The sequence below is a fragment of the Camelus ferus genome, chromosome 17 (genome assembly GCF_009834535.1).
Source record: "Camelus ferus isolate YT-003-E chromosome 17, BCGSAC_Cfer_1.0, whole genome shotgun sequence".
In the NCBI taxonomy this organism is placed as follows: domain Eukaryota; kingdom Metazoa; phylum Chordata; class Mammalia; order Artiodactyla; family Camelidae; genus Camelus; species Camelus ferus.
Genome location: NC_045712.1, coordinates 26,474,972 through 26,493,698, shown reverse-complemented (window position 1 = coordinate 26,493,698; position 18,727 = coordinate 26,474,972). Strand labels below are relative to the sequence as shown.

Sequence of the window (18,727 nt, the reverse complement as noted above, 5' to 3'; positions counted from 1 at the left end):
TAGTTCAGAGTTATCTGTGGCTTGTGTTGTGTTTAAAAGCACATCCTGAACCCTGTTTCGTTTCTTCTTACTTTGTGACTGTGGACAAGTTACTTAACCCCTCCAAACCTCAGTTTCCTCATCTATGAAATGATAATAGCAGGATTAAATTTGATTTTTATCCAAAGCACTGTATAGCAAAATGCTGGGTCCATAGTAAACATTATTTATTATGGTAAGTAATAATAATAATAATAACAATTTTTACAACCCAAATGTCAGGTAATAAAACAAAGGCCAGCAGAACTTACTGGGAAAAAAAATTTGAGTTTATTTAATTGTCAGATAAAGGTATAAACCAGTAAAAGAATTTTTTACTAAATGGTTCACAGGGAGAGAAATGTCAGGGATGATTAAGTATTAGGAAGGCAGTTTTATGGCATCTGTGTTATAACTAGCATTCTGCATTGGATGAAATGAATCCATGGATCCATATATGTTTGGTTAAAACAGTCCCCTTATTTATTAGTCAGCAAAGAATCTTCAGTTAGCGCCAATAGTCTGGCTTCTTGAGATTACAAAAAGTTCATGGTTTATCATCTTCAGCTGGTTAGAAACAGTTGTGATTCAATTTTGATATTTCTTAGGTAGGTAAGTACAGCCAAAAAGTAAAATTTCTGTGTATGTCGCTTTGTGGAAAACAGAGAAGAGCAGATATGGGACTGATTCGGGAACTAAGAGCCAAGTTTAAGTTAGTTGTGCCTGTCTACTGCTGAATCTCCACTTCCTGGTAGACCCTGATGGCATAATAGTCCTCTAATGAACACCTAGTAATGAATGGGGAAACTGAAATGAAGGTTTCACATATGCACTGTTTAGCAGCTCTTCTATACTGACTTCTGCGTTTGAGACATCCAGGCTGAATGACTCTTACATCAATCCATTCTTTCTTCTCATAGGAAAAGTCACAAAGGACATTCCCATATAGTCATAAAGATTGTTCTCTTGTTGGAAATAAATGGCTGTGGCTGTGTGTGTTAATATAAATGGTTATGGCTTAGAAGATAATTTTAGTAAAATTGCAGATACTTGCGGAGCTAAAGATGCCTCTGATGCTTACTTAGAAGATTCCTTATTGGGATAATATGTAGAATAGGTTTTGCTGCAGGTTTTTTGGATTCATGTAAAAGATATAGTGTGTAAAAATTGAGTGTAGTGCATAATCTGAATCTAATCATGGGAAATGTTCTATGCATATTCTAGAACATAAGGAGTGTTCTTTAAAAAAAGAACTGTATCCTTCAAAAATGCCAGTTTCATGAAGGATACTAAAGGAAATTAAAGGAACATGATAACTAATTATAATAACTGATCGTAGACTGGATCCTGTACTGGAGGGAAAAATGCTATAAAGAACATTATTTGATTAATTGACAAAATTAGAATATATATGATAGATAAAAGTATTATGTAAATGTTAAATTTACCAAAGTTGATAACTGTATTATAGTTATGAAAGAGAATATCCCTACTTTTATGAGACACATACTGAAGTATTTAGGGGTAAAGGCCAGGATATATGCAGTTTACTCTCAATGGCTCAAAGAAAAGTATATACATACATATACATGTACACACACATACATATACAATATATAAATGTTAGCAATAGGTATTTTGGGTAAAGGGTACACAAATATTCTTAGTATTGTTCTTATTCTTGCAGCTTTTCTGTATGTTTGTAATAATTTTCATATAAAAAGTCAAAAGAGGTTGAGTGGAAATACAGATCTGGTAAAGCATGTCTTGGGGAGACAGACATTAATCGTTGTGAGTGATTAATGGGCTAGATCTTACCATAAGACAGGGAAGAAAAGCCCTGTCAGCCCTTCCTATGACTGTTGTGACTGAAAACTTTCTTTTTCAGCAGATTCCAAACCAGAAGTTCATCTCTGGCCCTCCTGCCCTCTGGCCTTTGGCAGCCATCAGTTTCTCAGCCAACATAAGCTACCCAGTCATCCTATCCAGATTTCTGTGCAGAAAACCAACTCCACCCAGGGGATCCTTGGCCAGATGACCAGCAGCAGCAGCAACACATTCTGATAAAAACCACTGGGGGGGCCAAAGCAGAAGACCACGGAATGGGAGTCTCTACACCTTTGCTTCAGAGTACAGCTGAGAAGGGGACTTCAGTGGTTTTCTCTAGTCTACCCCAGGGACCACCAGTAAGCTCTTGGGGAAGAAGCAAAGTGTTGAAGGTACAGCAGTCTGGCACAGAGGGTAAGCTCTGGGGAAGCAGACAAAATTCTTGAGAGGGTAGAAATCTCAGGATTTGGAGCAGTCTAGTTTGGAGAGTGTGGACTAGATTTTAGCCAGAAGTCAAACCTTTTCAGACATAAGGCTATCATGGGGGAAAATCTTGTGTGTGCAGGGAGTGTGGGGAAAGCTTTAGAAGAAAGTCTCATCTCATCAGACATGAGAGGACACACACAGGGGAAAAGCCTTATGTATGTGAGGAGTGTGGGCAAGGCTTTATGGATGAGTCAGCACTCCACAACCACCAGAGTACACACTCAGGTGAGAAGCCCTATGTGTTCAGGGAGTGTGGGCAAGCTTTTAGCTGCAAGGCACACATCATCAGGCATCAGAGGACACACACAAGGGAGAAGCCCTTTGTGTGCATGGTGTGTGGGTGAGGCATTAGTGAAAAGTCAGACCTCAGTAAACACCAGAGGATTCACACAGGGGATAAGCCATATGTGTGCAGGAACTGTGGCCGAGGCTTTAGGGTGAAATCATACTTCATCACACACCAGAGAACACATTCAGGGGAGAAGCCTTATGAGTGTGTGGTGTGTGGGCAAGACTTCAGTCACAAGTCAATTCTCAGTGCACATCAGAGGATACACTTAGGGGAAAAGCCTTAGGCATGCGGGGGATGTGGGCGAGATTTTGGCCTTCAGTCAGCCCTCATCAGACACCAGAAAACACACTCAGGAAAAAACCTTAGGTGTGCAAGAGGTGAGGGTGTGATTTTAATAACAAGTTAGCTGTCAGCCACATCAGAGGGCACACTCAAGGGAGAAGCCTTAATAGTGTGGGCAAGGCTTTAGGTGGACGTCACTCCTCATCACAGAGCAGAGGACATGCTGAGGGAGAAGCCTGACATACAGGGAGTGGCAGTAAGGTGTTAGCTGGAGGTGAACTCTTAAGAAACACTGGGAGTCAAATCTCTCCACCATCCTTCACCACCCCACTCGAGCTTTGTGAGGGCCTCAGGGACAGTCTTCTGACCCCTTACACTCTCTGTGAGTATGAACATGGCAGAGGTCTAGCCTCTGATAACAGAGGTACCAAGTGATGGTCCTCTTGGAGAAGCGGTCTTTGCTTTTAACTACTTCCTTCTGCAGCTGTGTCCTTCCATTGGCTTCTATGACACTCTCCTGTCCTGGATTTGTCTGTGTCTCTAGCCTTTGCTGCGTCCTCTTCTACCCAGCCTTAGCATATTGTTGAGGGTTCAGTCTCTAGCTTTCCAATCTGAGGGACTCCTTAACTATGTCTCCTAACCCTCCAGTTCCAAACTCATGTCCCTTTAACCACACCCCCAGAGTTCTTCAGTCTCAGGACTTAAGCCTCAGAACCATACTATTTGGCTCACCAGTGACATGGATAAGGTTACTAGCAATGCCTCACCATCAGCCTTCCAATACCAGGTTCCAGGGCTTTTAAACATAGCCCCTCCTAAGCCCTTCAGTCTCAGTGCCCCTTAGTCCTCCAATAATGAAATGGTTCTAAGGCCCTTTGAACCAAACCCTCTCTCACTTGTCTTGCATTCCAGGGGCCAAATGGCCCAGATTCCTGACAGTTTGCCTCCCTCTCTTCTTGGCCCTGGCACTGAATGTCAGTGGGTGTACCCTGGAGGGCTCTCTACTCAGGCCTCAGTGTCTTTATATGCTAAGAGGATATTTGCCACAGAGAGGAAGGAGAGAGAGATTTCTTTAACACCTGCTCCCTCCTCCAAAAAAAAACTGGCTTGGTTTTGTGCTGGAGGGGGAAAAAAGAGGAGAGATAAAAGGGGTTGTTGGTCCAGAGGCCTTTGTCCAATCCCTCTCACCTGGTTGTCTCCAGGGTTAGCTTGGTTGGGGGTAAGGGCTGGAGCACCTGGAAGGTTCTCCCCACCCAGTTTCCATGGAGATGAGGATAGGACCTTTTAACGTCAGCTCAAGTTGCTGTCACTGGTTCCCTCCCCTCCTCCTCCCTGAGCAGTGGAGGCACCCCCATTACCCTACTCCACTTTTGCACAGTTTTAACATCTCAAGAGGTCTGTGTTTAGAGCCACTTTCCCATGGTGCTTTGTGGGAGTGCTCTCTCTACTCCATCCCGGGGTCCTGGTTTTCTGCAGCTGTTTCCAGCATCATTCCCTCCTCTCCCTTGCCGTTATTGCCCTTACTTTCCACATCTTGAGACGGCCCTTCATACCCTGACCTCAGTAAAACCTATTTCTAGGCCTTACTTTGGGAGGGAGAGGCCCTCCAGCTAGATTGCAGCTAGTTGTTCACGGTGCTGACCACCTCAGTACCCTATTTTTGGGTTGGCTTCCTCTGTCCTGTTTTACTCTCCCACTGCCCCACTCTTGTTTTCTGAGATCAATTCCCAAAATAAACTACCTGCTCATAAGCCCTTATTTCCTGCTCTGCTTTTAGGGGAACTGGAGCATAGGCACAAGAGCTGAGGGGAGCGTAAGTCTGTGACTCGTAGAACTGCTAAACCAGAGGAAGATCCCTCACCTGATCACTTGTATTGGGAGGCTTCCCTTTTAAATTTACATTCTCTGGGAGCTCATGACCTCAGTTGTTTTCTTACTCTCCTGTATCCTTACCCTGTCCCTCTCTAGAGCCTGTAAGTGAATTTATATTCCACCAGTCCTTCAGAACGTCCCTCTGAATTTCCCTTAAACCTACTATATTCTTCCTTAAGTCACAAACAAGAAAACACTATATTCATTGTCCCCATTTCCTCAAATCCAGGTTCTCCATTTTCTTGCAATTTTTCATGTAAAGGATTATCTGAAAATCCAAGATGAGAACTCCTTGCACTGGAATTGTTTGGGGAGCATCTGAGGATGGGGAACAGTAGAGGGTAGGGTCAGAGCCATGGATAAGACGTAAATGCCCCAGATGATTGAGGCTATGTAGGAAAAGTATGTTTAATATGTGGGAAGAGATGCTTTTTCAGGAGAAACTAAAAAGCCACTCACCTGTGGCCTGTCAGTAACCCAGTTACCACCCAGTCTTTCATAACATTACATCTGTAGTGACAGGCAAAGCTGAAGGAGGAAAAAGATTCTGTGAAATTCTTACCCTGCCCACAGTTCCCAGACCTGTGAGTTACAAATCTTCAACCACTAACTAGATGACCAACCCCCAGCCCACCTGCTTATGCAGAATGCTCCAAGAGGGACAAGAGGAGCCATCTTCTCTCCCAGGACCCCAGATAAGAAGGCTGTAGCTCTTGATGCTCATTAGGAAGACTGTTATCTCCATTTGGGAGAAAACTTTGGACCACAGAGGTTTATACATGACTGACACTCTCTCAACTGTTTTACGACTTGTGTAGTCACCAGTACATACTGGACTGTCTCGGTCCCAGTGCTCTCCCTCTTCCCTTTCCACTCTGCACTGTCTTGCCAGACACATCCATTCCCTGCACTTAAGTCTCTAGTCGTTTCTCTCAGTCAATAAGGATGTCTTCTCTACAGTGGCCACGTAGGTAGGGACTGAGGGGGACATGGAGCTAGAAACATTAAGAGGTACACAGTTTTGAGGATTAGACAGGAGAAGTGGAGGGGAGGAGAGTGCTTCCCCTGGCTGCTTACTGAGAGCGGGGGCTCCTGATCAGTCTCCCTTGTCAGTTTGCCTGGTGTTTTCAGCTGGACTTTGTCTAGTCCGTTCAGCTGCAGGGAGGAATAGGCCAGATGGTCTGCCCTCTGTTACTGGGTTAGGGTTGGGGAACTGTCTAGTCTGGATCACCTTGTTCTGTTGTGTGGGGATACCTAGGGTTCCCTGCTGCTGAGTGTTCCTCTAGTCCTGGAGTCTCAAACCAGTTTACCTTCAGAGACTCTTTCAGAGTTTTTTCTGATTGTCTCTTGCATTATTTCCAGGTATATAGTTGTACTCAGTGGGGAGCAGAGAAATGGGTCTACACCATTTTATCTAGACTGAAAGTCACTGGTCACTAATATTCTAGGCTAATTTGAGAGTTTCACTGTAAAGGTGAGCAGAGAAATGGGACAGTGGCATGAAGGACGTGTGCTGTTGAGAAAGGTTTGCTTTTATTTCTTATATGAGAAACCACAGCATGTTTGTAAGCTCCCTCTCCTGATGATGCAGGAAAAGTAGAAAGTAATTGCTGAGGCAGTGCCTTGAGTAAGGGGGAGAAGATAGGATCTCCTGCACAGAATGGGTGTGGCTTTACATAGGGGCTTGGAAGGTCTGTCCATTGTTCCTCCTTAACAGGGGGGAAGTAGGTGAGCACAGCTGCAGGTAGGTCCTCAGTGTGGTCTTGGGAGCGTGAGGACTGTTCTGGGGTTTCTGTTATCTTCCTGAAAGAGGAAGCAGGGTTAACAGCTGGAGAGTGAGGAAGGAGGAAGAGGTATTGGAGGTTTGAAGAGAGGGAAGAATATAGGGAAAAGTTACCCAGAAGAGTGGACGAGTGACTGGTCTAGGTTTGGAAGACATGAGAGGGGAATGTAGAAGACTACGATTTAAAAGTAGGATTTCATGAATTTAGAGCCAGAGGAATTCTAAGTAATGTCGAAGACCAGGGCATGGATAGTCCATTATATTTACAAAGCACTGATACACACGTCTGGCACTGTGCTGGGCAGCAGCGACAAAGGCATGAAGGAAGCAGTCTCCTCTGGAGTGGGGAGTGGGCTGCTGAGAAAATGGGGATGAGTCTGTCAGTGCAGACAACTGCCATGCGCTTTGCTGTGCAGAGACAAAGAAACAGAGGTAGCCAAAGGGGAAAGTGAGGTCAAAGAGATTTTGAAAAATGGTAGACACCAAAACATATTTGAATTCAAAGGGGAAAGACTTAGTGGAGCAAGGTAAAAGTGCAGTAGAGACAGGTAACCAAGAGCAGGGAGACAGGATTCAGAGCAACTGGCTTGACAGGAAGCAGGACTCTCCCTGTGTTGTAACAGGAAGACAGGAGAAGATGGGAGCATCTGAAGATACATTTATAGATTCAGATGCATGAAGATTCTCTAAGACTGTTAGATATCCCACTCTAAACCCAAAGGTAGTAGGACAGTATAAATGCTTCAGCCACTATCTTCCATATAGGGTAACCTCCCTACCACTCCAGAGCTACTGTTCTTGCCAAGGTCACAGTGATCTCCATGCTGCCACATTTACAGCACGGCCAAGGGTACGTTAAAGGCTTCATTGTTCTGGACTTCCCAACAGCATTCAGAATGGCTTCATTCTCCAGAAACACTGTCTTCTCTTTTACTTTCCTGATCCACATATGTCTGGTTTTTTCCTTCCTTCTCTGTCTGTTTCTTCATCTCCTTTGTTGGCTTGTGCAAATACTTGTTTTCATAAGTTCTAGATAAATTCAAGGCTCCTCACAACTTTCAGTTTGTAGACTATAATGGTAATGGCACCCAATGATTCACACCCCCCAGTATCATGCTCTGTGCAGTTACTTCCCACATGGACTCTGGGCTTGGCCATGTGACCTGCTTTTGCCCATGGGATATTAGCAAACATGACACAAGCAGAAGCTTGATAAGCTTGTGAATGGGGGCTTGCCCTCTCGGAACCCTGAAACAACCATGCTGTGAAGCAGCTCGGGATGGAAGACCACGTTGGATCCCAACTGCTGAATGCAGCCACATGAATGAATCCAAGTGAGCCCAGCAGAACCACCCAGGCAATCTACAGACACATAAGAATAAATGATTATTGTTTTAAGCCACAAAATTTTGAGGTGATTGGAAGTGATAACAGGTCATCCTCAGTTACAACAGAGATGTGGCTACCTTTAGTGGTTTTGAGCAAATCAGGAAAAAAAAGAGTCATAACATGCCTCTCCTGGGCAGACGTACCTTTGTCCAAACAAAAGGTGCCCCTTCTTTCAGGATGCAGCCCTGTGCACAGCATGGATTTGAGCCCACATTCAGCTCCGGCACTGGATACTTTTATGCACTACATAAGCTGCACACTATGTGTGTGAATCCTGGGGAGGTTTCTACACGACTTTCTCTTCATTTAGCACAGACTAGAAACTTGGCTTCAGGATAGGTTTAATTACTCCAGTTAAGGAGAGACAGCACCTAGAGTAGTGCTCCCAACCTTGAGGATTCAGTAGAACACTGACTTTTATTAAGGAAAATAGGCCAAATGTTGTTAATACAGTGTCACTTCACTTTTCAGGCAAGTCAATTGGGCAAGTTATTCCTGGAAAAAGGATGAACAGTTCTTAGAAAAGAGGAGCCATCATTCCTCTGAACCACTCATGAACATTCCAGACAAGAGGTAGATAGAGTTAGATTCTAGAAGAGGTGGCAGTGAGGAGTTAGGCCCTTACACAGGTAGTTGTGCCTCGCAGAGATGGCACCATGCCCCAGGTCTCCCTGGTCCTAGGAGAATGCTCTGGAGCAGAGGTCTAGGAGAACAGGCTGGGCAGTGCCACCAGTCTTCACGGACCGATGGGCCTGCCTCAGGCTGGCCCTGGGCCTCCTTTTCCAGCTGCACAGTGGATGCCTCCCTCTGGGCTGTAGTGCACTGGGCCACAGCGCAACTGGGGCTCCTCTTCCTCATACCAGCGCTGTTCACTGAAGTCCGGGAAGAAGGCTGCAATCTCTCTACTGGCTGAAACCACAGAGTCTGTAAGGAGAGGTGAAAAAGAGAAGGGGTTCTCATAGGGAGTGCAGGATGGAGGCAAGAGGCAGTCATAATCAGGTTCAGAAACCTGAACCCTGACTTCTCCTGCCTGCCATAGTCCTGGGGTCCCATCTGCTGAGATGGCCACAAAGGTCCAGAAACACAACTGGGAAGAAAGCTCACTGGGGAACCTGGCTCTCAGCCCTGCCATACGGCCTGCCCACCAACCACAGACCAACTTCCCTCGTTAGTGCTGTGGACACAGGAGGCAAACACACCAGAGCCATGGGTTGTGTTACGGGTATCAGTGAGGCCAAAACTCCCACGAATTGAATCTGGGGCCACGTGGCGTGCTCGAAACACTCTGGTGGGTCCCATCACCGTCCTCCAGAGCTGGATGGCATCCTTGTGGGCGAGGATGTAGGCTCGGATTGGCCCACTGTGAACAAATGGAGCACATGTCAGGAATCTGGCTATTGGGCCTAGGAGGGCACGCTGTGAGCAGAGCAGGAATAAAGGCACACTGGACATCCTGAGTATCCTGCTTTTCTAGCCAAGTGCCAATGCTGCTTCAAATAGAAGGTGATGAACAAGAAAGGCCATGGAGGTCAGCAGAGTTGCTAGGCAGCATTCAACAATACTCTTCTACAGGCCCTGGACAAGTAACCACCACAGGACAGGTGGCCACCTGGTCAGTTTTGGCCCAAGCCCATATTTCTTCAGATACATGACACTGGTTACAACTTTAAAGAGCGGCAGATGAAATTAACAAATCTGTTTAGGGGCAGGGGAGATAAGTCTCAGTGGATGAAGACGTTGGAACAAAAGTGATAAGTACCTGGCCATGAACTCCACCAGCCGCTGATAGAAAAAGCGCCCTGCAGAGAGAGAGTACCTTCATCAAGACACTGGTGTCCAAGAGAGCTTTTTATACTTCTGCCTTCCTACTTGGAATAATAAAAATTGTTTTAGAGAAAAGAACAAGGACCTTGGGAGTCTGACATACCTGGGTCTGAATCCAGGCTCTCCACAATTTAACAACCTGTGTGATTTCGGGTAAGTCATTAACTTCCCCAACTCAGTTTCCTAATATGTGTGCTGGGGACATAAGGATCTCTACCTCATGGGGTTGCTGGGGAACTAAATGAAATCATGGGCCTTCAAACAATGTCTGATAGAGTAAACTGTTAACTAGTGGTACTAGCAGGACATAAAACTTAAGTTTCTTTTTGGGACCATGAGGCAGAACCCTTCTAGAAAACATTTTAAAAATATTGATAATCATGAAAGGTTTGTATATAAATCAAGACTTCAGAAGACTGGCTGCAGCTTTATGGTTGGTCAGTCAGAGAGCCTGACATTGTGTGTCCAGGTAAAGTCTCCCTTAGGATAGAGAAGCCTCCCCTTCAGAGGACTGTTGGTCATACCTTCATGCTCTTGGTAAAACTTCTGACAATCTTCTTTTCTCCACAGAAGTTCTCTCATTCGTACAATAAGGAACTTGTTGCTCAGAATCTGCTGATGAACAGCCTGGATAAACACCACCGCAAAGAGAAAAGTCAGTCAGAGGGACCATTTGAGTGGATGGAAGACTCAGGCTGATCAAAAGGACCATGAGGACCTTCAGAGCCCAAGACATGAGGGTCCCACTGGTGGGTCAGAAGAAAAAGAAGGTGGAGTGATGTGAAGACCTTCAGTCCCAGAGCTAGAGCATGAGCCTCGGGTGGAGGGGCAGGAAGTGCTGTCTCTGCCACTCCGTTCTGACAGAATCCATCATTCAGACTGTCATAAAATCTCTTGATAGTGGTCTTGCCTTGAGTTTCTCCCACTCTCCCCAAACCATCACACTTGATAGATTAAAAACACCATAATTTATATTTCATACTCTGGTCAGAAGCTTTTGAGTGGTTCCTCTTTTTAATGGAATGATGCACAACCACTTAAGGCCAATGCTCAAGGCTGCACTTTTCCTTGCCCTCCACCACTTCCGGTTCTCTGGTCCCATCAACCCAGCCTGCCTGTGGCCCTGAGACCCAACACACAGCATCTCCCTTCTGTGGAACACCTACTCCTATGTAGTAACCAAAGTCCACCCTTCCGCTGAGGCCTGGTCAAGTCCCAGCACTCACAGACCACTGTTCCTGACTGCTCCCTTCTCCCCCTGCACCACAGTAAGCTTACTTAACCATGCTGCTCAGCTAGTACTTAGGACGAATCCTAAAAGGACCCTCCCCCAGCCCCACCAAGATTCCACACCCTAATCTCCAGGACTCTGAATGGGATGCAATATTTTATTGTTACATTACATGGCAAAAGGGATGTGTAGTTAAGGTTACTACTATCAGTTGACTTTGCTTTAATCAAGGGGGGAGGGTATAGCTCAGTGGTAGAGTGCCTGCTTAGCATACATGAGGTCCTGGGTTCAATCCCCAGCGCCTCCATTGAAAAAAAAAAAAAACCCACTAATTATCTCTCACCTCCAAAAACAAAAATAAACAAACAAACAAAAAGGAAAATGCTTTAATCAAAAGGGAGATTATCCAGATGGGCCTAAGTAATCACATGAGCTGTATAAAAGCAGAGTTTTATCTAGCTGGGGGCTAAAGGAGAAGTCAGTGATTAAAAGCATGAGATGGCACTGTTGTTATCTTGAAGATGGAGTGAGCTGGGTGATAAGGAATGTGAGTGGTCTCTTAAAAACTGAGAGTAATCCCCACTAGAAGGCCAGCAAGGACATGGGGACCTCAGTTCTATAACCACAGAAACCAACTTCTGCCAACCAGAATGAGTTTAGAAGTGGATTCTTCCTCAAACCTTTTAGATAAGGGCCTAATCAGCTGATCCATAGACTTTGGCCTTGTGAGACCCTAAGGAGAGAACCCAGCCAAGTCTACTGGACCTCTAAATTCTAGAATTGTGAGATAATGAGTGTTGTTTTAAGCTTCTAAGCTTGTGGTAATTTGTTATGCACCAATAGAGAACTAATGTACATACATTGTCTTGAGGTTTGGTTCTTATTGTATTGGATCCTTTCTTCTATTTTATATCTGCCCCAATTCTCCAACAGATTTTTAGTCTTTTTCGGTCACAGGACTGTGACACAACCCAGGACTATGTTGTCAGTCTTCACAAATGGCCCCATGGCACCTCAAACAGAAGCAATGCCCAGGGCATACTGTAGAGGCTTAGTTCTTGTTCTTACCTCCAGAATCAGTGGGTGAGCAACTGCATCAGGCTTGATCAGGGCCAGAGTGAGCTGGAGAGCCTGAGGACTCCGCAAGATTGAGGTCATCTCCCTCCTGCCATCAGAGAGCCAGATTAGGGACCCATCAGTGCTGCATTCCCCACCCTTCCTACTCTGGAGCCATGCTGCCTTGCAAAGCTAGCCAGCGCTCCTGACACTGGCACTTGAAAGTTACTTTGTATTTTATTGCTTATGGGATTGAGGGAAGAGAGTGGTGGAGGGGCCATTCAAGTTGCCCAGTAGAGCACATAATCTGATTTATGCAACTCTAAACCTAGGAAGGAGTTACCCATTCAGAAGAAGTTCGAGTTTAAACACAACTTGTCTCTGTCAATATTCCCTCCCCTTCCTAACTTTCTTTTGTGTTTTACAGAGGATTTACAATTTACATTCCTAAACAGCCTGGCTACAAAGGATCCAATAACTGTTTCCATTTCTAAGGCCCTCTATCCCACAGTGCTCCCCATCAATTCTGAAACTGGAAGATGGGATGGACCAGAATTGGGATGTTGCCAGAATACCTCCAAAAAAGTCTCCTGGATACCTACCATCTCTTATCTAATCTTACAAACAGGCTAGGATTTCCCTGCCCAAATCAAACCCTTTAATACATTCAACTGTCCTCAATGGCAAGGCTGGCAGACATGTAACTCCAAGGTCAAGGACAAGTTGTAACCATTTTGTATGTGAAGCAGCTCAGACTGTCTGGTGCAAAGGTGCTTAATCAATTTTATTAATGAAGTGAACCTATATAGTCTTACTCTATTTATCTCTGTATTTCTAGTGTCTAATCATGATGTAAGAGCTTAAATAATCGTGGAAATGATGTAAAAAAACAAAAGAATTTTATAAACTGGACTAAGAGAACTTGAGATCTCTTCCAACTTTGAAATTTTATTTACATGTAAGAAATTGATCATCTCTGCAGGACTAAGGAGTAGGTCTCAAAAAGACTGTCTGGTGGAACCCCTAAATTGGCCAACAAATACAGAGAAGGCTTCCATAACACACACAGGGACAGAGTCTGGGCAACTGTCTCATTTCTCTGAGCCCAAGAGTAGCCTGACAATTAAAGTAGCTACCACACTAAAGGTGGTGCTAGGGTCTGGCCCAGAGAAACTATGCCAAGGTCTTTCCTACTCATGTCTTTTCGACAGCATTCAGCTTGATGCTGCACTCAAACCACAAAGCTAAGCCCAGTCTAACCAGTACAAGATCAGCCAACCCACTGTCCCTAATATCCCAGGTGGTGAGTAACCTAAAAGCAAGCAGAATCTGCCACATATCTGGGGAGAGAGATCTTTGACACCTCCCCCTCCTCATCCTCCATATCCACACTATCACTTAAGTTCTGGCAATTTTACCTAGTCAATGTATCTCAAATCCATACAATTCTCTCCCTCTCAACTGCCACCCCACTCCCTGGACTTCAACAGCCTCTTCAATGGTCTTCTAGTTTCTACTCTTGCCACCCTCTAGTCTGTTCTCCACATAGCAGCCACAGTGAATTAAAAATGCAAATCTAATCACATCATTTCCCTCCTCAACCCTTTAAAATGTACCCTGCTCTTATGATAAAACCTCAAATCCTTATCATGTCCTACTGGGCTTTGCATGATCTGATCCTTGTGTACCTCTCTAGCCTCCTCTGGAACTCCACACTGCTTAACTTGCTTTTGCTCCAGCTTCGTGGGCCTTACAGCTCCAAGATTTTCTGACCTGACAGCCTTTGCATGAGAAGTTTTCACAGTCCTAAATGTACTTCCTCTGGTTACCTCCTTCTCACCCACTAGATCTTAGCTCACTTCCCCTGTTTTAAGTTCTCATGGCTCCTTACACGTTTTCTTCAGCTATCTCTTTCCCACTAGAAGGTCAGCTCCATGAAAGCGGGTAACTCTTTTACACACCATCGTAATCTCTGTATTCGTGCAGAGTGCCTAGCACATAGATGGCTTTCAACAGTATTTGTTGAATGAATCTGATCCAGCTATCCCAAGGCCAGGCTGCTAGGAGCTCTCCAGGGGAGAACCTGGTTCCTTTCTTCCTGGCAGCTAACTTATGCCTGTCTTGGCTCCTGGTTTATAACAAATGTTGACACGTCGAGAAACTTACTCAACTTAGAAGTCACTCCATTTAACAATTTTACAATATTGTAAGTTGCCTAGGCGTGTGCCCCAACAACAGAGGTGCCCATTCCTCTGCTTCCTGGAGGACACCAGCCACGCCCCCTCATCCTCCCAAGCGCGTCTGGGACCTGCAACCCCTCAACTCGGCTTCCGGCCGCCAACACCTGAGGCCCCGCTCCCTAGTCCCCGCTGTTCACAGCCTCAGCTCTTGCCACCACCCGTCGCCTTGCTGCCCCTCCATAGATCTAGGCCTGCAGCCCCACGACCCCGGCCCCTTGTACCGCGGCCTAAGACCACCCAGATTCTGGGCTAATCGGAGCCCCAGGCCAGCTGGAGTTCGGGTTCTAGTCACCTGGGCCTCCCGCCGCAGGGCCCGGCCGACAGGCACTGCGATAGCTAGCCTTGAGGCCCAAGCAGGGTCTTTCAGGCGTTCGGCCGGGCAGCCCGCCGCGGGGTCCTTGCCGTGAGGTCACGGGCCAGTCAGCGCGGGATTAGGGTGTTTGCAACCAGTCCTGGAGGCCGTGTAGCAGGAGGGCCGGCTTGCCGGTGTCACTTGTCTCTCTCCGTCGGTTGTCTCTCTCCACCACTTGCCCCAGACCAGAGGAGATGAAGCCGGCTCGGGCGGGAGATGCCCCTCCGAGCCCAGCTCGGGCGCCCTCAGGCGGGAGGGAGGGCCGGTCTGGCGGCCCTGCGCGGGGAGGTGCCGCAGAGAGGACAGGATGGACTTTTCAGGGTGGCAGCCTGGCAATGGGCGTGCCCGCCAGCGCAGCCACCGGAATGGACCTTGCCCAACTCGACCTTTCTGTTATTTGTCTAGGGTAGTGCCTGGCACATGGTTGGTGCCCAGTATTTGTCGGAAGGACGCGGCGGGCAGAAATCTTGTGCGTTGGGTCACGAGGTTAGAGGCAGCCGTATGGGATTGGTGAGGGAGGATTCTTGGCTGGAAAGCAGGTGTACATAAGCCTGAGGGAAACTAGTAAGGCCCCTGAACATGTCGCTAAGGAATTTAGGGTAGGATGTGGGGTGGGGTTACCTTGGAGTCTAGTAAAACAGTCCAGGGTGAGCAGATGAGAACTGGGGGTGATTCCTGGTGTGTCGTCTGATGTATGGAGAGGGTACAGTGTTTCAGGTTGAGTAAGAGTGGTAAATTTTTTTTCTTGGAGAGAATCACTGAATCTGAGATGAGTGAAAATAAACTATAACTGTTACAAATTTTAAAAAAATTTTTAAACTGACTTTGTGCCTGCATAAACAGGTGTTGCACTCCTGGAATGTTAGAAGGAGGGTGTGTGGTTCTGGCAGCTTGTTTCCACAAGGTGTGTTTAGAAAGGTCCATTTCTTACCTGTCTGGCTAGTGAAGGTACATGTCCATTTCTGCCTTTAGAGGGTGAGAGTAAACTTACCATGTGCCACTGACCAGACATCTGGTTTCAGTCTTATTTTCCAAATGCACAAAGTCCAACTTTGTTTCTTACCTTTATCTTCTTTAACATATCTTTGGGCTGTGGGATTTTGCTGATTTTTAGGCCATGGTCATTAGTTCACATTTTGTCAGTCTTACGCACACTGTGGAAGGCTTTGGTTCTATATTTTATGGTTGCTTTGACTGTCTTCAACAATATGCCTATATAATGAAAGTAAGGGCAGATGTGATCTAGGGGGAGACTCAATAAATAACACCCTTTTTCTAAACTCAGACTCGGAACCAACAGAAATAGAGAAATGGCAGGCAGGTGGAGACCGAATGTCAGTTTAATCAATGCTGATGAAGCTGTTGGAGAATGATGTATCTTAGTGTGAAAGCCTAATGCACCTGCCTTCTAACTGATATCCAGGTTCAATGCCTGGTTGCTTTTAAGCTGCACTTTAAACAATTGCAACAACACAAAGAATCTAAATAGTTACCAGGACATATAAAATTTTCAAAGCTTGGCCCTACATCCTCAAAATTTAGAAAGCAGGCCAATCCCCAGCCCCTAGCAGATGCCAGGGAAAGTTTTGTCACTAGAAACCTGTCAAAAGACCCTGACAGTCAGTGATGTCTGAGGGAAGGTGAATAGGCTGAAAAGGTCTTGATTTGATTTTGCTGGGACTCAAGTAATTCTATACCAGTTATTGTCTCCAGCTTGTGAACTCAGTTGGGAGAATCACCCATTAAGAGGTTAATTATGACTTGAAGTTTGTTCTATCCTGAGGGGCATCTACCTGTGTCCAGTCTTGTGTCTAGACAGTGGTATTTAAGACGATGCTGCCATCTTGGAGTGTTAATTGACAGCAGTAGTGGCAGCCCCAACCAGGTCTTCTTTGAGGTGCCTTTCTTTTTCATCCAGCATATTTGAATTACTTAATATCTTCTCCCCTTTGGGTTCTGTGTTTCTGGCATGTCAGGGCTGCATTGAGGGTGGGCTCTAATGTCACAGCTTCCCTAGCCCACTGTGAGCAGTCCTCAGGGGCCACTGCCTTCTCAGTGTTCCAGGAGTTGCTCAGGTCCAGGACACCTGCCTACTGAAGGGGTGTGAGGAGGAGGGGAGGTGTTCCTTGACCCCGCACATTTCAGTTGAGAATCACTCTCTGCAGGTTTTTCACCTGAAGCTGCTGTTCTTCTGAAGATTGTTCTTCCAGGGACCAAGTGAGAATCAAGACCTCTGCCATGTGTTCCTCAAGATACTGTACTCAGCTTCTGGATGTGTCAGGTGAGAAGTATCATTTCTTCCAGACACTTCATTTTTGGCATTTTTCTGTTCCTGTACAGCTTTCTAGAAGAGTTGAGTTTCCAACATTTTTTTTTAGCCAAGTGAAATTAGTTTTCTACCTTTTTTAAATTTTTTAAAACATTTTTAAATTAAGTTATAGTCATTTTACAATGCTGTGTCAAATTCCCAACATTTTGTTGTCAGGAGGAAAACCTGTGGGGCCAGCCGTCTGCTGGTGGAAAGTGGGGGAGAAAGTGAGCCTCCAGGGCCAGGCCCTGGAGATTTGTCTCAGTTATTTTCCAGGATATCAGCTTTCTCTTAATAAAATCTCTCTCTTCCTTTGTTTTTAATTTATTTATTTTTATTTTGGCAAGGGATAGGTAATTAGGTTTATTTATTTTTAGAGGAGGTACTGGGGATTGAACCCAGGACCTTGTCCATGCTAAGCATGCGTTCTACCACTTGAGGTATACCCTTACCCCTCTCTTCCTTTGTTTTTGTTCTTGCACTGCTCCTAATCTTTTCTTTTCTTTTCTTTCCTTGGGAAGAGAGAGATAATTAGGTTTTATTAATTAATTTTTTTTAGCAGAGGTACTGGGTATTGAACCCAGGACCTTGTGCATGCTAGGCATGGCACTCTACTACTGAGCTGTACCCTGCCCATCCTGCTCCTAATCTGATGGCTTCTAATCTGATGGCTCCTAATCTGCTTTTCGTCCTGGACTTCCTAAACATGTGTGATCCCTCGAGATAGTATTCCAGGCACAGGCTTTCTCATTATCTTCTCAGCTTTCATGGCTGTGGTCATTTCATTGAATGTTCTTTCTACTTCAGTCTAAGAAGATGGCATATTTTATTTGTAACAAGGGCACTGTTTCTTTTTTGTTATAAATAAAACTTACCACCCTTTTACAATTGAAGCTGAAGTGTAAATCTCAGAACTATAAAACCCTGGCCAGAGTTTTTCAAAAATATACCAGCAGGTGGGGAGTGACCTTTAATCCATGTAGAAAAAAATGCATGCGTTCTTCCCATTTTGTGCTTTGGCCTTGTGTCTAGCTCACAACAACATAAGGGGTAGAATTTGGGACAACCGTTCCATGCTGCCTGCTAGGCTGGGACTAGCAATTTAAAGTTTGGAGCTTACACACGGGTTCCTTAGTATATGTGGAACTTAATTGCAATTTAAAGCCCCTGGCCTGTTGAACTAGCTAAAAAAATATAGTAAAGGGCCAAATAAGTGGGGTTTTTTTTCCCCTGATATATAAAAGTCCTGTATAGGGAAAGACTTGTCTACAGTCAAATCTGTGCCTCCACAAGGCCTGCTCACTGAGACTCCCCTCTGCTGCTTAGGGTCTACAGATGCCCCACAAGGGAAGGCTGTGAGTCTGTGCAAAGGCCAAGGCCAGTGTTGACCTTAGATTCAACATGGCCAACTTGAAAAGCATTTGAAATGACTCAAACACTGGTCCCATCATAGCCTGAACTTAACATGTGATGTGTGATCCCCACATTCCTTATCTGGTCTTTTTTTTTTTTTTTTTTTTTTTAATGTTCTCTGCCAAATCATTGGATCCTAATATTCCCTTGAATAAAACTCATCCCTCCACCCCTGCCAAAGGGCAGAGCCTACTGTAAAAGTTTCAACACAGAGCAGCAGAATCCAGACAATGGTTCCCAAAATAAGGGAGGAAGAAGGAGCTGTGTTACAGTTGCCTGACTCTCTGTCCCTGAAGCTTCAGCCAGGGGAGAAAAGGTGTGGCAAGAGGCCAGCAGTGTTTGGGGGAAACCCTT

General features: G+C 45.5%; 2 protein-coding genes across 15 annotated transcripts in view; one reads left to right on the top strand and one right to left on the bottom strand.

The window, feature by feature from the left end:
• Positions 1-2,181: 2,181 nt before the first annotated feature.
• FBXW12 (F-box and WD repeat domain containing 12) overlaps positions 2,182-18,727 on the top strand; it is a 71,751-nt gene continuing 55,205 nt past the window's right edge. For 13 of the 14 annotated variants that reach the window (XR_004312180.1, XM_032458590.1, XM_032458589.1 and 10 more), the window contains exons 1-2: positions 15,005-15,138; positions 16,818-16,933. The gene's annotated coding sequence lies outside the window, so the exon portion shown is untranslated. Of the gene's footprint in view, positions 2,260-15,004; positions 15,139-16,817; positions 16,934-18,727 lie in introns of those variants that run through there. The other variant, XM_032458584.1, reaches the window with a different exon arrangement.
• Positions 8,274-14,742, bottom strand: NME6 (NME/NM23 nucleoside diphosphate kinase 6). The gene is made up of 6 exons (XM_006195524.3): positions 14,593-14,742; positions 12,073-12,169; positions 10,298-10,400; positions 9,709-9,748; positions 9,149-9,309; positions 8,274-8,873 (listed from the first exon to the last, which is right to left on the bottom strand). The coding sequence occupies exons 2-6, from the start codon at positions 12,160-12,162 to the stop codon at positions 8,707-8,709; spliced, it is 561 nt and encodes a 186-aa protein (XP_006195586.1). The 5' UTR covers positions 12,163-12,169; positions 14,593-14,742; the 3' UTR covers positions 8,274-8,706.

Excerpts from the sequence above, each read along its gene's own strand:
- NME6 (XM_006195524.3), bottom strand. The coding sequence starts at position 12,162 with ATGACCTCAATCTTGCGGAGTCCTCAGGCTCTCCAGCTCACTCTGGCC. Across the intron at positions 9,310-9,708 it reads CTGGTGGAGTTCATGGCCAG|TGGGCCAATCCGAGCCTACA; the intron begins GTACTTATCACT and ends ATTTGTTCACAG. Across the intron at positions 8,874-9,148 it reads TAACACAACCCATGGCTCTG|ACTCTGTGGTTTCAGCCAGT; the intron begins GTGTGTTTGCCT and ends CTCTCCTTACAG.